Source organism: Phoca vitulina, unplaced genomic scaffold (genome assembly GCF_004348235.1).
Source record: "Phoca vitulina isolate PV1807 unplaced genomic scaffold, GSC_HSeal_1.0 scaffold11, whole genome shotgun sequence".
NCBI lineage: Eukaryota > Metazoa > Chordata > Mammalia > Carnivora > Phocidae > Phoca > Phoca vitulina.
In genome coordinates this window covers 19,171,601-19,189,340 of record NW_022589714.1, presented here as the reverse complement: position 1 = coordinate 19,189,340, position 17,740 = coordinate 19,171,601, and the positions used below count along the sequence as shown (strand labels likewise).

At 34.7% G+C, this 17,740-nt stretch overlaps 1 protein-coding gene across 1 annotated transcript in view; it reads right to left on the bottom strand.

The window, feature by feature from the left end:
* Positions 1-9,864: 9,864 nt before the first annotated feature.
* LMBRD1 (LMBR1 domain containing 1) overlaps positions 9,865-17,740 on the bottom strand; it is a 127,605-nt gene continuing 119,729 nt past the window's right edge. The window contains exons 11-12 of the mRNA XM_032410090.1: positions 10,570-10,661; positions 9,865-10,428 (exon numbers count right to left, since the gene is read on the bottom strand). Of these exons, the coding sequence (XP_032265981.1) occupies positions 10,312-10,428; positions 10,570-10,661 (209 nt within the window). The 3' untranslated portion in view covers positions 9,865-10,311. The remainder of the gene's footprint in view (positions 10,429-10,569; positions 10,662-17,740) is intronic.

Here is a 17,740-nt window from a genome sequence, read left to right as displayed (position 1 = left end):
TAATAATTTCTGCTCTCCGGCAACTAATGTCGTAGGAACGCTACTGTAAATATAAAGAAAGATATATCTTGAAATGTCAACACAGCCACAGCTAGATTACCTTCTCAATATCTGTTAATTGAAGGTTGAACAAAAGACTAAGTAAGGTCCCTACACTTTCAAAAATTATGTAATTCTTGAAATAATTGCACAAGTTCCTTTTCACAGAAAACATATGCTGTGCCTACATGCCTAAACATTCCCAACAGTGATGACTTTTATCCAGGGAGGGTGGGGCAACGTGGATGGATGGAATCAATTAGCAAGCCATTATTCCAGCTACTAAGACAGAGAGACTTTTGGGAAGGTCTAGCTCTGTTTGCAGGAATGCCAGTTTGTAAAATAATGGCAACTACCTTTTCCTGAATGCCCACTACAAGTCAGGTATCACACTAGGCACTTTACATATGCTATTGCTAATGCTCACAGCAAGCCGCCCCAGATCCGAGTCAATAAGCAACTGAGCCAAACGCAAGCCTAGGATCTGCCAGAATCCCAAGTCCGTATTTTCAGGTTGGTGGGCTTCTCCGGAGGCTGTTCCAGCAAAGCCAAGGTGCAGTGGCAAACAAAAGGTGGGGGTAACATGCTGAGACTGGGTGGGAAATCAGAAGGATGGAGACTGAGATGGGGGGCTCAGAGAAAACCATGTCTGAGGAGAACGACAAGGCACAGTTACTCAGTCCTCCTCATTAAATATCAGTCCTCATTAAATATCAGTCAAGCTTTGGGGATAGTTATGTAAAGGGTGACACAGAACTGCAGAGCCTTCAGGTGGGGCTCCTGAGGCTACAGCCAGGGCATTCCCCTTGGTCCCACTTTCTCTTTCGTGGGGTCTGGAAATTTATAGATTCCTATTATTTTACTTTTCTTTAATGATTCTAAAAGTGCTTAATCTTACAAATACATGCTATTTCTATCTCTATTTCAAAAGGACAGTCAGAACAGAGTGTGCAACTTTGATGTTGCTGTGATTTTTTATGTAGTGAGAGCAAACTGTTTTTTGTTTGGTTTTTGATTACTTCATTTAAAAATTTATAGTAAGGGAACAAATTCATGTCTAGCTTTAAAATGTGTTGAGTTGTTTAGGTGCATTTTTCAAAGTTGCTTTAATATATACTGGGGGGAAGTATGGCGCTTTTACATATGAACAACCTGGATCCAGGCAAAAATTTGCAAAAGCCATAAAGAAGTTCAGGAGAAAGAGTTGACTGTGACAGAAAAGGTGAGAAATCTTACTCTATTTTCCTGAGTAGAACAGAGTCATGGTGGGAAATGTGGAGCCTCCACAGTTGAAATTTCTTCTTTTTCTGTCAAACTAAAGAGAAGAGAAAGATAGTTTTGAAAGGAAGAAACACAAAATACTTGGAGATTACTTCAACAACTAAATAGGGAGAGGTTGAGATAACAGACAGCTACCATGTTGAGAAAGGCTCCTGGGGGTCGTTCATCTTTGATAGTGTATTTTTTACACCAAAAACTGACACCTGAAGTAACATAGATGAAAAATTAGAGGTTCAGTTTTTATTTTTTAATTTTTTTAAAGATTTTATTTAGAGAGAGACAGAGTGAGCACAAAGGGGGGGGGGGTTCAGAGGGAGAAGCAGACTTCCTGCTGAGTGGGGAGCCTGATGCAAGACTAGATTCTGGGACTCAGGGATCATGACCTGAGCCGAAGGCAGTTGCTTAACTGACTGAGCCACCCAGGTGCCCTAGAGGTTCCATTTTTAAAGCTTTAGGAAAGGATTAAGACTAAGAAGACATAAAGGTAAGACAGAAAATTAATTCACTATATTTTGGTATTTACATGCCTTTAAATATTGCCACACTAATTTGCCCTAGTCATAATATACTACATAATTTTAATTCCAAATTTCAGAAAAACTATTATTGAATGGAAAAGCTCCTTGGACAGGGGCTATGCTTTGTATATCTTTGTAGCTCTCCACTTCTGTTCACAGTCAACCCACAGGAAATGTTAGTAAATGAATGGGGAAAGAAATCTGTGTTTTTGATTTAACTGCTCCTTTGGGAAGCTTATCCATTTGAACTTTAGGCAAAGAACCTGAGGCCCAGGGCCAAACTCAAAAGTCTTCTTAGAGCATGTATTTGCCTGTGTGATGCTATTGGGTTGGAAGTGTGGCCAATTGGAGAATATATGCCCCATCCAAAAGTATTCAAATTCATTTTAGGTTTAAAACCCCGTGCCTTCCTAAGGCTGTAGTATGTATAGCAATCCTTGGTGATACTGGTTGAGTGCCTACAATGTTCTGGGTGCTATGAATTCTTTTGGTAACTCAGTAGGGTAGGTAATGGGAGCCCATTTTACAAATGAAGGAATAGGCTTACAGAAGTAAAATAACTTGCTCAAGTCCACCCAGCTACTAAGTAACTCGGGTTGGACACTGTTGATGGAAGCAAGCTTGTTGGAGGTATATGAGGAAACAAGCTTATGTAATAAATTGCAAAGTCCAGCCTCTCAAGTGACAGCAAACATTTCATTTTACTTTGTTTTTGCACTCTACAATGATGGTACATATATAATATTTTATTCACTTTAAAAGAAAAAAAAAAGCTTTACAAGTGTTATTTTTTGAATTCACAATGTTCCCATGAGGAATGAAGAGAAATTCTTCACTTTTTACATTTAAGTAAACAGAAAAAAAAAACCCCAAAAAACAAAAAACAGACCCTAGAAGACAAAGGCTATAATGTAAACTTTTCAAAGCAACCCAGCAAGGGAGCAGTGTGAAGAAGATGGAGCACAATGGCTTGTGCTTCCTAATTAGTGCTTTAACTACAACACACTGCTGCTATGCTTGAAATAACTGGGACGTTGTATTCTTGCATTTCATTATTTGGAGTTTTGAAATACAATTTGAAGAAAATAAGATCTCTAAAAAAAGAGACCTTAATACTGATGATTTATATTATAAACGTTCTTTTAAGCCTCAAAAATATTTACTCTCTAGGGTTTCTTATACTCTGAGCTTTCATAATACAATTAAATGCTTGTTTTTGAATTTATTAGGTACTTAACCTACAGGTTGAGGTATAGTATCATTTCTCAAACATAAAGTGTGTGGCGACTTGATAATTAAAGAACATTATGAAATAAAGGAAACCATCTTAGAAATAACAATAGCTAAGAAATAGAGAGTTCACCACCTAAAAGGCACTATACTAAACACTTCATACTAATGTAGTGCCTCCAATAATCCTATGAAGGGGATAGTATTATTATCCCAATTTTACAAATGAGGGAACTGTGACACAGAGAAAAATTACTAGTATAATTTTCAACCCTGGAATCACATTTATAATTCTCTATGACCGAGAGAGAAATAGTATACAAATATTAGAAGTGGAAAGTACCTTATAGATCATTTTGTCCATCATTTCTCTCACTGGGTTCCACGTAAGAAGATATGGGTCAAACAGATCGCTGGTCAAATAGATTTGGAGATCATTGCCTTCTCCTCTCTGTCAGTCACAACTTCAGACTGTTTAATTTCTTTTACAAGTTCACATCACCTCAGAATAAAAGTTTATTCATTAAAAAAAAAAAACTATGAAATAACATGCTAAAAGCATTTGAAAAAGTTCTTTTTCATAAAGTTCTTTTAACAATCCCCTTTCTGTAATTTTGTATTTTCTATGTCATTAGCCAACTTTTCTTTGTTTCGCAAAACTACCTTAAGCAAAATGATCAATTCAAGGTTGGCAAACTACAACTACCAATTCAAATCCAAGAGAAAAATGCTTTTAAATTTTTGTACATGGTATAAAAATAAAAAAGAAAGAATATATGATAGAGCCCTTATCTGACCCTTCAAACTTAAAATATATAGTATATGCTCCTTTGGAAAAAAAGTTTGCCAACCCTTGGAATAATCAAACACTGAAAGGGCAGGTACGGTCTAAAGAGGTTTTTCTTACACGATGTAAATATGAGATTGTTTTCTCTATTCCACTACTGGAGTAACTAATTTACAGAATTAAGTGGCATTCGAAACAAAATGTTTACTAACTTTTTATTAGCTTTGGCAGGTGAAAACATTAAAAAATTTTTTTTTAAGATTTGAGAGAGAGAGTGAGAGTGGGGTGAGGGGCAGAGAGAGAGGAGAGAGAGAGAAAATCCTCAAGCAGACTCCCTGCCAAGTGCGGAGTCTGATGCAGGGCTCGATCCCACAACCACGAGATGACCTGAGCCAAAATCAAGAATCGGACGCTCAACTGACTGAGCCACGAGGTGCCCCTGAAAACACCATTTTGCAAACTCGGGAGTATAAGAAATAGAATTTATTTCTATAACCACTTAATTTCTATTTCTCTTTCTACCCAGGGAGTTGGAAATTAATGTCATTTTGGGATTCCCTCCTTTTTCCCAGGGTTGAGACTAATTTTGAGAGGACATTTGGTTACAGAGTACCACATGTTGCTACTGCTGAGACAGGCCTTACCCTTTCTGCTCCTGGGTTACTGGTCTGTCTCACCTTGTATGCAGCCTTCTTTCCCACTCACAGGACCTCTTCAAGACTTCCCCACAGTTACCTCCTTACTGTCTAAGGCCCTAATTATAGGCTCACTAAATAGCCAGGTTTTTTTCTGGTTGGACGATTTATTGCCTGTAATTAACATTTGTTTGTTTCAAGTCTTAGGTCTTACCTAAGCTTTAGAAGATATCACTCTTAGCTTCACTGTATTCAGTAATACCTCTTTTATAGCATTTGTTTACATTATAATTTTCTATTTTTGAATTTGTTTGCTCCATGGTTTCTAAACACCTTTTGAGAATAGGCACCATTTTGTTTTTTCATTTATGTGTCTCCTGTTCATAGCAATTTCTGATACAGATTAGGCCTCAATTATTGGTTCATATTAATGAATCACTAAAGTCTCTCCATTATAGAAGACTTTTCAGACTTGATTATAGTTTGGTCAGCATTTGAGTTATTGTATACATCAGGAATAAACATTACATTTCCCTTATTCTTCTACTGGGCAGACTGGTCTTTCTTCACATCAAATGAGATTTTGTGAATGTGTGTAAATATTTACACACACACACCCCTGAGGTTCTTTAAAAAGTTTCAGATAAATATAGTAGAAAGTGGAACTAGAACTGGTGAGGACATTAGATATTACCAAATTAGAGCTTTTCATTAAATATTAAAATAAGGTCCAGACGGCACATGGTAACCCCTAGTTGGATAGACACTGAATTAACTTAGTACAAATATAACAATTATTTATTTTAGATATACATTTTGTCTTGGCCTACGAATACCCCAGCTCTTGATATGGAAATGGAATAGCTCTAAGTGACCCCTAATTTCTCCAAGTATTAATTTTGTTGCCTGCTCATCCGCTAATCAACAGAAGATGTAGCTTTACATACCTGTCAAGGAGCTCGACCTTGATTTGAGTCCCATCCAGCAGCTTCAGTGTAGAGCTGAAGCAGATACGAGCTGATGAAGGAACCATGTGGAAAGCTATATACCTCACTGTACTAGCTTAGTTCTCCAAAGAAACATTATCCCTAAATTATGACTTCATATTTGCTTACTGGCTTTGTTCTGAGAAGCAAGTTTACACATTCTCTGTGAAATCACAGTTGAAGATGAAGGGGGTCAACTGAAATTCAGTTAAACACAGTGGTATGTGTCCAGAACTGTGTCCAGGGCAACACAACTCAATCTGGGAAATTTGGACAATCTGGTCACTTTGCAGATGGTCTCTGCTGAAAAAAAGGTGGGTACTTAATCAAGCATCACTAAATACCTGAAATATCCCTTAAAATTACTTATCTCACATCACTTCAATTCCATGCTCAAATAGACTTCTGATTATGACATGAAGAGAGAAGGTGTTGTGGCTTGGAGATAAGAGCATTCCAGTTACTGGAATGTTTTCCATTGTAACTCGATAAAAGTGATTTTTAGAATATATTCATAATAGATACATACAATCTTAGTAAATATTGATAAGGTCCAGTTATTGCCAAGAACCACTCAGCTACAACTTCCTAGACCAAGTTCTGAAAGGATGGGGACTATCTTCTTCAATCCTGGAAAATCAGTAGCTGTCATCCAATGCCTGGAATATGTAGGAGCTTGGATATTTGCTGAGTGGAATGAATAAATGATGTACACATAGCTAATTCATTTTGAGGCTTCTTGGTAGCCAACCCTATTTCTTCCTGTTGTTCCCAAATTCTGTATCCTTGCATATGCCTTTCTATTTAAATTTTAGTAAAGACATTTGTTTATTGTTAACATTCTTCACATAAGAACTCACAATGTAACTTCCTTCTAAGTTTTGGTGCCAGAAAAATTGTCTCTAGGAAAAATTAAGTGCTTCCTTTTATTAAATGTAAAAACTTCATCATCCATCGTAGTCTTTTTGTCTTTGCTGCCAGGAAATTCAAAGATATATTTACGTATAATTGCAATGATTATTTTATCTTCTGATAAGATTTCTCTTTTAAATAATACTTGTTTTAATCTTTTGTTATATTTTAATATACTGCTATTTCTAAGTTTATCCATCTTAAATATCTACTGACTTCCCATGGTAAAAGAGAATTTTGCCTGCTTGAGACAGTTTCCCCTTGCTTTCTTTTCTTCCCCCAGCCACCAAATTATTAGTATTTAATGATGCTTTGTTGGTTACCTTTATCTTTATAACTTTTTTTATCTTTATAACTTTAATATGCTCAGACCTTTCCTCTTTGCTCCCTCTCCCAGAGACAGTGTCTCAATTTTTCTTCATGTCCCCCCTTTACCACTCTCCTGTGAAGTAAGGATATTAATACCCTCTCTCTCCTTAGGTCTTCTTCCACCAGCTCTTTCAACCTTCCAATTCTTAACAGCTGTCTTTTTACATTGTGAAGGTTGATATTTACATTCAGTGTTATAATCAATGTCTACTATGTTCTATGGATTAATTCTAAAACAGTATATTACTGTAGCTATCATTCACTGAAGAGCTCAGTAGTATACATTGAAACATTCTTTTCTTGTATTGCTTGTGGTTTTTCCTGGAGCTCCTGCTTTTTTCCCTTTTACTTTAAAAAAAATTCAATATGCATTTTCATTTCCTTTGGTAGAGTGGCACTGAGACAGAAGTCAGTCCCAGGGTCCTTATTTTGCCAGTACCTTGTTGCATGGCTGAACAAATTAATTACTTGCTTGAAGTTTGCATGGAATAAGAGGGCCTTGACCTTTTAGAAAGTGATCACTATGGATGATCTCTAAACTAGGCATTTTCAGAGGACTTCCAAGAAAATATGTCCTTCGTTAGTGAAGTCACAACACTTAAGTCAACTTCATAAAATATAAAGTTAAAGCCATTCCATGACTGATGGGGGGAAAAAAAACTTTGTTAGAGCAAAAGTAAATTTCTAAATAGGCAAGAAGCAAATGTATAGACTCTAAGAAGAAAAACATATTTAAAAAATACAACTAGCCAAATAAAAAGCTAAGAGGTTGGTCTGACACAAATAAAAAAAAAATATTCCTAGCAGTAGGAAAATGTATATGTAGTATTCAAGACAAATACAGCAATATTTTCAAAATAAATAAAAAATAAATCTTAAAAATAGGCTAAATATACATTCCCCTTAAGCTAATGCAGTTTATATAGGCTTAATCCATATATTCAGACTTAGAGCTTATAACTAGCAAATTCACATATCAACTGTGTGCTCTCCATGTGCAAAGAACTATTCTAGGCACCAAGGATGACAAACCCAGAGGGGTATTCAAGGACTTACTGTCCAGAGGCAGGAGACATGAAAGCAATAAATCACAACACACTGTACAGGGTGCCATGTGAGTAAAGACTTTTAAACCACCTAATTGCCTGGGAGACTTAGGAGAGAGGTACTGGAGGAGATAATGTTAAAGCTGAGATTCCAAGAATAAGGATTTTCTTAGACAAAAGGAAGGGAAGGGTATCATAGGAAAAAGGAACAGTTCAACAGACAGGGGATGTGAGAAATCAGAGCCATTTGGATAATGCTGAGATATTTTGCTCATATAACCAGTGTGATGATAGCAGAGGAAGCAGGATAGTCAGGGAAGAAATACACCAGAAAGGCTTTATCCACCACATGGCAAAAAAGGATTTCATTCTAAAATAACTGAAAACTTTTCACAGGAAAGAAATGAAATAATCCGATTTATATTTTCATTATCAAGGGAAGACTGCAAGAAGTCAGGACTTGGCACAAAATCCACTGAGAAAGTTCAAGAAGTAGTGTGTATTACTCTGTTAGGGCTGCCATAACAAAATACAACAAACTGGGTGGCTTAAACAATAGAAATTTATTTTTTCACAGTTCTGGAAGCTGGAAGTCCAAGATCAAGATGCTGGCAGGGTTTAATTCTCCAGAGGCTTCTCTTTTTGGCTTGCAGATGACCTCCTTCCGTGTCCTCATATGGTCTTTTTCTCTCTTGTGTATACATCCCTGATGTCTCCTCCTCTTCTCAGAAGGGCACCAGTCATACTGGATTAGGGCCCTACCTAATGGCCTCCTTTTACCTAATTACCTCTTTAAAGGCCCCATCTTCAAGTAAGTCATACTCTCAGGTACTCGAAGTTAGGACTTCAACCTGAGAATTCTGAGGGAACACAACTCAATCTAAAACACAGTGACTGGCAATAAGAATGGAGAAGAAAGGACAAATGGAAGGATACTTAAGAAGTAGAAATCAAATACTTGATTGGTTGATGAGTTAGGGATATACAGGAGATAAGAAACTCTGCTTGATTTCTGGTTTAGGCAATGAGGTATATGCTGGTGCCATTTGTAAAAACAAAAACAAAAACAAACAAACAAAAACAAAAATGATATAGAAGGAGAAGGAGGCTTGGTATGCCCAGAAAAATGAGGAGTTCAAGTTGTAATTGAAGTCATAATTTCTAGTTAACAGGTAAGTTATTAACTTTGGAGTTTAGGAAAAAATAATACAGATATATTAACAATATGACATATATGATATGATATAATAATATAGATGGAAACCAAAGGTATAGGAGATTGTCCAGAAAGAAAATGCAAAATAAAAACAGAAGGCTATGAAGGTATACCTAGACAAAGAATCAGAAAAGAGTAAAGTGATACAAAAATTAAGGGCAAGAAGAATTAAGTAAGAGATGGTTGTTAATTCCTAAGACTTTTTCAGAAAGTAAATGATATTTTATTTCAAAGATGTGTTTTTTATGGGTTCTAATTTGTGCTTTTTATGAGTTCTGATTTGCTTATGTGAGTAAACTACAATACCATTTGTAATGATTTCTCACTACCCAAAGTGTGTTCAAAATACCCTATCAATATTATATAGCATTTCTTACCCCTTTTGAAAAGTATAAATCTTTAGAATGAAAAAATACCTTTAAAGCCAAAATATGATGTCACATACAAGTTGGCTCCACGCCTGGTGAAGAGCCCAATGTGGGGCTTGAACTCACGACCCTAAGATCAAGACCTGAGCTGAGATCAAGAGTTGGATGCTTAACTGATTGAGCCACCCAGGCACCCCAATGTCACATATCTTAAACTAAGATTTTTTTTTTCAAGATCAATTATTCTTGACAACACTCCCATTTATGCTGGAAGGCAAATTTTGAGGTTAGCTAGCTATAACAATGTATATGCCTTAAATACTATACAGGTGGTAAGATATCTAAAGGATTAATATTTGAACAATACAATTCATCTTGGAATGCCACGGTCTTACAGCACCAAGTAGCTTGAGATCTGCTCATGAAATATATTTGAATGGCATTAATGATTTAATGTGGAAAATAGAAAACAAGTTGCATAGAGGAGTAACATTTATTTATCAGCTATATTGTATTATATTTAGACAATCAGTTATAGACACTTTAGAATTCCACATTACTCTAGAGACGCAAAGGCACAGATACAAGTGATTTATTATGTTTTTAAAAAGTGACAAAAGGGAATATTAATTCTGGAAGATTTTTAATCAATTCAACACTATTATACACTAGAGAAAAAAAATTTCCACAAACATTCCCTCACAAAGTCCACAGTTTTATATTTACATAGAATTATTATAGCAATTTTAAATGTTAATCTATGATACAATGTTACTTCAGATAACATAAAAAATATAGTTTTTTTAATAGCCATGCTCCCATTTTTGATGAAAGCTAGCCAGTTCATCCTAATGTTAGTTTAACACTTTAAAAATGCATAATAGACATTCAGTCAGCCTTATAAAACCCCTAAGACAGAGGCTGTCAAACAGAATAGACAGAGGGCTCATCATCACTTATGTCTGAATCATCTTCATCTACTCCTTCAATGACTGATTTCTTCCCTTTACAACAGGATACAATTAATCCAATCAAGAATACCTGTAAATTTAAATAAACTACGTGTTATTTCTTAAATCTAAGATCATTCAGAAAGTAATGAATTTAAAATCCAATGGCACTACTGTGATACAAATGGGCAATTAAGGATCACATCATCCCCAGGATACCTGTACTACTTACCCCAAGAAAGGCCCAGTTACCAAAATAGTACACGGCACTAAAGAACCAGAACTTGTGAAGGAACAGGTATGTCCGGGTAACAGTACACTGATCTATAAAGCAAATAAAGGACAAGAGTGAGATAGTTTCTTTCTTGAAATAGACTATTAAAAATTTATCTAAAAGATTATTAACCAAAACTAAAGACCAAGGTCATACAGTCCATAAGTGTTAGATATAGGACTGAAATCTAGGTTTTTCTCCAAAGCCCACTCCTCCAGTATTAGTATAGTATTAAATTACCAAATAATATGACATTTAAAAAAAGGAATGCCACCAATGTAATCCTGGCTTTTAGGATAAGAAAAATTATATTGGATAGTTCAATCTATTTGAAATAGAAGAAGCATTTTAAACTGGAGTTCCAGACATGTCCTAAACGAAAACAGATAAAGTTTTCCTGATCAAGATAAGAAAAAAAAAAAAAAGAAGTAATCAGATGTGATTATAATTAACTTGTACTTTTCTAAGAATCCAATTCTCAGGACAGCTCAAATTTGAGAGGTGTTTTGAGATTAATTTTTTTTTCTTTTTAAGAATGCTAGCCTGAAAAGGTTGCTGCTCCTAAAGAAATACAAAATTGTTATTTATGGATATGCTTACTGTTTGAAATTTAGATTAGTATTTAAGCTTGAATTAAAAATAAATCATATACCGAAAATCAATCAATCATATACTTTTTCAAAAAAAATTCAACCTTTAAAGAGACAGTGGAGACTGGTTATTTAACATTTGTGTCAGACTCCATACTAATTTTATCCAAATACGTTATTTCCATTAGGTTACAAAATCCTCTAATATAGACATATATCTGAGAAATAATATCTAAGGAAATACTTGTTTATTTAAACCATTCAGAAGGGTCTGGGGCAGCACAATATAATGTATCTAACTGAGAAATCATATATTCTGCAGCTAATAGAGGATTCTAACCTTGCAAATTTCAGAGGGCCTTTACTCATTACAGAAGAAAATCCTTATCTTACAAGGCAACTTCTTTTTAGTCTATTAATTACAAAAAAGATTATGACTTCTGCATATTTCAACCAAAGTTGACAATGGCAAGAAATTCCACATGCAATTAGGAGACTAATACCACATCCTATTGCTGATTAAGAAAATATACTGTTGATTTCTAATTTTATGAACTCTCTTCTCAGTGTCAATAAATAAGTGCTATTTTCTCTTAAAACATAAAATTGAGCTGGGAATTCTGTAACCCAGTTTACTACACAAGGGTTCTAATATATTTTACTTTGGGGGCTATCACATGGTTTTATGAAAAGTAGTCTTTAGGTTATAGTTTATACAAATACAAGACTTGTTATGTAAAGTTTTAAATATGTTATATAAGTATATAGATAATCTAAATCTTATCTACTTTAATCCCTTCCACTATACTTCAACATTTACTTCTGAATTACTCAATACCAACTGGACAAAGCAATCTTTTTTTCTGGCAGAGAAACATGCAGTTTAATAAAGAGGCAATATCTTCCTTTCACAAGCTGGGAACACCAATCTAATGATAATCTATTGATCCCCATCCCTGCAAGGGCCTCCTTCAAATTTTTGCTCTCTTCCTCAACAGAAAAGTCTAGAAGGAATATTCAAAGCTTCCTAACAAAAACCAAAAAGATTTCAAGCAGTAGTGGCTGAATAAATGTTTCTCTCCTCTCCTATGGTAACTAGCACCCAACATTATAGCTGAGTGCTGTGCTGGGAGTTCAATCTCGCAGAGGAGACACCTAGACAGGGAAAGTTGTTAGTCATACTCTGCTCCCCTAATATTTTATTCTCACCTCTATTATAGAACTTGCTTCAAAGTAATACAACTACAGGCATACCTTGGAGATTGCAGGTTAGGTTCCAGATCACCTCAATAAAGTGAATATTGCACTCAAGTGAATCAAATGAACTTTCTGGTTTCCCAGTACATATAAAAGTTATGTTTACACCAAACTGTAGTCTATTAAATGTGCAATAACATTATGTCTAAATAAACAATGTATATACCTTAATGAAAAAAATACTTTATTGCTAAAATCTAACCATTACCTGAGCTTTCAGGAACTCATAATCACTGATTGCAGATCACCATAATATAATAATAATGAAAAAGTTGGAAATTTTATGAGAATTACCAAATGTGACACAGAGACATGAATTGAACAAATGCTGTTGTAAAATGGTACCAACAGATGTGTTCATGCAGGGTTACTGCAAACCTTCAATTTGTAAATCAGGTAGTATCTGCAAAGTGCAATACAGTGAAGCGCAATAAAACGAGGTATGCCGGTATTCAATTTGTCACTTTTTCCATTAGGTAAGCCTGAGTATTCCAAAGTACCCGTGTACCTGGCATTCATATTCAATATGACTGCCAAAGCAAGCTAAATGTTTTAAAAGGGGTATTTTATTTAAAAATTATATTGCTAAATAATACACTTTTTTTTTGAGAATTGAGATCTTTTATTTTTCACTCACAATGACAAAGAGAAGAAAAATGATAAAGATGCTTCATAAATATTAGAAACAAGCCAGGAAACAAATGCAAAGAGACAGATAGTAACAATCTAGTTTCCAATAATAATGGTAAAATTGGTGTAAGTGAAATCTCAGACTATGAGCCTACAGATAACGATATCCTAAATGAATTTTCTCAAACCCAAGAACTGATAAATGAATAAAACATTTCTAAGGGCAAAAAGGAAATATGGTATTTCTATCCAATTAGTTATTCTACAGTTAGGACTTCATCATGCAATAACATGCAACAGGAACTCGGATCATACCATTTTGCTGGAAAGATATGTGACATTATTCTTTCATCATTTACATTTGTGCACCAAAATTTATTTGATATGGTTAACAAATGAACAAAGGCTGAAGGCAAGTATGTATACAAAAGTGTCTGGAAGAAAAAATATCATGTGGAAATGAAAAAAATTAAGTGATTTGATCATTGGTGTTAACAAATCTAAAAATGGAAATGTTTTACAATTATGAATCAAAAAAGATGGCCATCCTCTCTTCAAAATTATGACCTGTCAAGTTCTCAAAAGTATTACTTTTTGATGATGTGAGTGCAAGAACCACAAGTAATAATAATCTTGAAACTACTAAAAAAGTATTTGAAATCTAGAATCTGTATTAAGTATAGATATATTCCTGGTTCACGCCATGGCAGTCGATAAACAGCTACATCCAAAGGGCTGTGTCTATATGGGGTATTTTCAAAACTCAGAAAAGTGAGGATAAAAATTGGGCTTTACCACCATCATCAAGAAAATGAAAAAACAAAAAAAATTTAAAAAAAACAACCTACAGAATGAGAAAAACAAATTGTAAATCATGTATCTGATAAGGGACTTGTATCCAGAGTATATAAAGAACCCTTACAACTAAATAAAAAAAGACAACCCAACTAAACAAAAAATGAACCAAGGATTTAAATAGACATTCCTCCAAAGAAGACATCCAAATGGCCAACAGGCACACCAAAAGATATCCAACATGAGTAGTCATCAGGGAAATGCAAATCAAAACTACAATGAGATGCTACTCCATACTCACTAAAATGGCACAATGAAAAAGACATATAATAAGTGTTATTTAACTAAAATCTGACAAGATTCCAAGGATGTCAAAACAAGATACTTGCATATATCTTGAAAATGAAAGTATAACTAAAATGTCCAGTATGGTAAAGGAAGAGCCCAGACTCTGGTCTCTAAGAAACTTAGTGTCAAGTATCATTTGGCTACTTCTTTGCCATGTGAATAGGAAAATCTGAACTGTTTAGACTCCGCACTTGTAAAATGGAGGTATCACCATATTTCCTTATAGAGTCATTCTAAAGACCAAAAGAGATACACCAAAATCTCCAGGCAAAGTGCAGTTAACATTAATTTTTTTTCCACTTCAAGGTATAACTGAACCCATGATAAAGAATACAGTTCTCAAGAGCTACTCAAGTGGACATTATTTTTCTGTATCTATAGTCAAAGTTTCACCAGCTAGACCCCAACACCTGACCTTTACTGCCTACCTGCTTATATTCACTAATCTCCATTTTACATTCTTCCTTAAACTCTTCTTTCTGGCTTATCTCTTAACTCAGGCAAATGAAACTGGAAACCACCCCTCAGGTGATGGCAACTGCCCTGACAAGACCTCGCACTGGCCCACACCACCCAAACCATTTGAGCTAAAACCCTAACTTGTGCCTGTGCAGATGGACCAAGGAGTAACCTTGGAATGACCAGTAATTACCTTTACTTCATTATAATACTAAAATCTCTGCCCAAAGAGGAACCACGGCCTCATTTACATAACATCTACTATACGTATAGACATGTTTTCTTAAGGTGCATGCATGACCTTATGCTTATCTCTACATACAATGACAAGGCTTCCTTATCTAAATATTCATTCATCCTAACCCTAAACAAAAGGTATTCATTCACCCCTTCTTGGGGAGTCACAGCTTTGGAAGCCATTCCTCATGATCTCATTTGCTACAAATAAAAGTCTTTGTGCAACGACTCAATCTGGTGCAGTTTTTGACTCACCATGGAGCAAACTTGCATTGGTTCAGTTACAAATACAGATATAAATGGATTTGATGAAATTCGAATGTATATAACTCAGTAATACACTATCTCCTAAATAGTAATATGCCTTTAAATAAAAATAACCAATTTGAATGTTTCAAAAATGAAGAGAGGGACAAGCTGGACAAGGACAATTATTTTAAAAACAAGAACAGTATGTTCCATGGCTTAAGTATTACATGAGCTTCATCTTATAAGTATAAACATATTTGAAAAAAGTCATTCAACCTTCTCAGCATTGTTACAATGTTCTAAACTTAAAAAATAAAAGTTCTATTATCCATTGCCACACTTAAAGATACTTTGGGAGTCAAAAATTCACTGAATTAGAAATTTCAGGGCCAGAACAGGGATTTTAAGACAGGCTGAGCTGGCAGAAGCAAGTCAAATCAAATCATTTTTCCACAGAGGTCTAATAATTCATTCAGTGACATTTGAAATTGGCTTATAGTCACTGACTCTTTTGCCCACCACAATAGATATACCTTATTTTTCCTATCACATTATTTTACATGTTTACCATTTTCAAAGGTTGTAGATTTGACGAAAACCTTCTAACATAAGATTAAAAGGTAGTCATTGTTAGTGTTCTGCTTTGTTGTTGAAAAATGACACTAGACCACAAATCCATACATACAACGAGTATGTAACAACTCTTTATAGGTATCTTTATATGTATATGTCATTATGTTTATATTTATATAAAGTGGTATATGACCACAGAAGGATTTTGGTTAATAAGCGCATGCCTATATTTTATATTCAAGTGATGATTCCACACTGAATAAACAGAGGGGGCTTCTCACCTCACCATCTGCCATCTTCTAGCTGTTTACCTGAATCACAGATACCTAGGAGAATTATAGATGTCTTTCTGCAGTTATTTAAAAAATTATAATTAAGTATTTTGAATTTGGTTCAACCTTCAAAGTAAATTTCAATCACTGGATGTTTCATTTAAGGACTGTGTTCTAAAATCAAAAGTGTTCAGGAAACTTCTGACTGTTGTTCCTCAAAAGGACATATAAAAGTTCTAATTAAACTAAAGAGTACTGTTAACAATGAAAAATTAAAATAGGGGTTAGATAAAAAATTTTTTTTCTGATGACAAGGCGACTGCACAAAAAAGATCAAAATTGGGGCGCCTGGGTGGCTCAGTCGTTAAGCGTCTGCCTTCGGCTCAGGTCATGATCCCAGGGTCCTGGGATCGAGTCCCGCATCGGGCTCCCTGCTCTGCGGAAGCCTGCTTCTCCCTCTCCCACTCCCCCTGCTTGTGTTCCTGCTCTCGCTATGTCTCTCTCTGTCAAAAAAAAAAAAAAAATCTTTAAAAAAAAAAAAAAAAAAAAAAAAAAAAGATCAAAATTAAAAGAGCCAAGAAAGGGCATCTGGAGCACATGAATAAAATCAAAAGTCTTTTGAATACTGAGACTACTACCCTTCCTCCATCACTTCTTACTTATCATCAAATAGATAAATAACAGAAAGTGCAATTAAATCTGTTTTTCATGTAACAGCAACCTTTATAAATATACCTGATAAATTTTATATTATATATTTCTTGTTTCCTTTTAGATTGTTATGTCATTGTTAATGTATGGTGACTGCCACTAAGATAACTTTGGTTATTAACTACGATAAATCACACCTTCTACTTTAAATATATTTTTAAAACATTTAGTGTTGATTTAAGCCACAATTAAGTCATCATCATGTTATACCTTCACCTGAAATCAACTTAGAATTAATTACACTCTATATTTGTAATTTGTAAAACAAATCCTTGTATTACATATGCATATAAAAGAAAGCCTTTGAGAAAACTCATGTACCATGGAGAATGAACTTCAAAGCGAGTATTTTGTTTGCCTAGTGACAAAAAAAACTGGCAGAAGATTGGACTGTTTAGAATGCCACTTCATCCATTCATCTGTTGATGGACATCTTGGCTCTTTCCATAGTTTGGCTATTGTGGACATTGCTGCCATAAACATTGGGGTGCACGTGCCTCTTCGGATCACTACATTTGTATCTTTGGGGTAAATACCCAACAGTGCAATTGCTGGGTCGTAGGATAGCTCTATTTTCTTCTCCTGATTGTCCATGATTATGCTAACTTTGATTTCTGATTAGGGTCTTGATACTACTGAATATTTAAAATAGACATGTAAATCTTAACTGTATACAGACTAAGGAGCTTGACTTTATTGTGATATGATTAGGAATTATTTATCAAATGATTTTAAGAAAAAGAATTACATGAGTGGAGTATAGACTAGCAAAAGGGATTGAGAGTAGATAGAAGTTCACTAAGTCAGAAGACAATCCAAGTGAAAACGTGAGGTCAGGATAGAAAAAAAAGGTTGGACTGAAAGATTCTGAAAGTAAAATCCCAATTAATCACTGTTTTACTGTCAAATGGACTTACAGCATATAAAATATATATATACATGAAAAGTTTTGAGATACTCATAACACACATCCAAATAAAAAAAAGGTCAGAAAAAATTAAAATATGT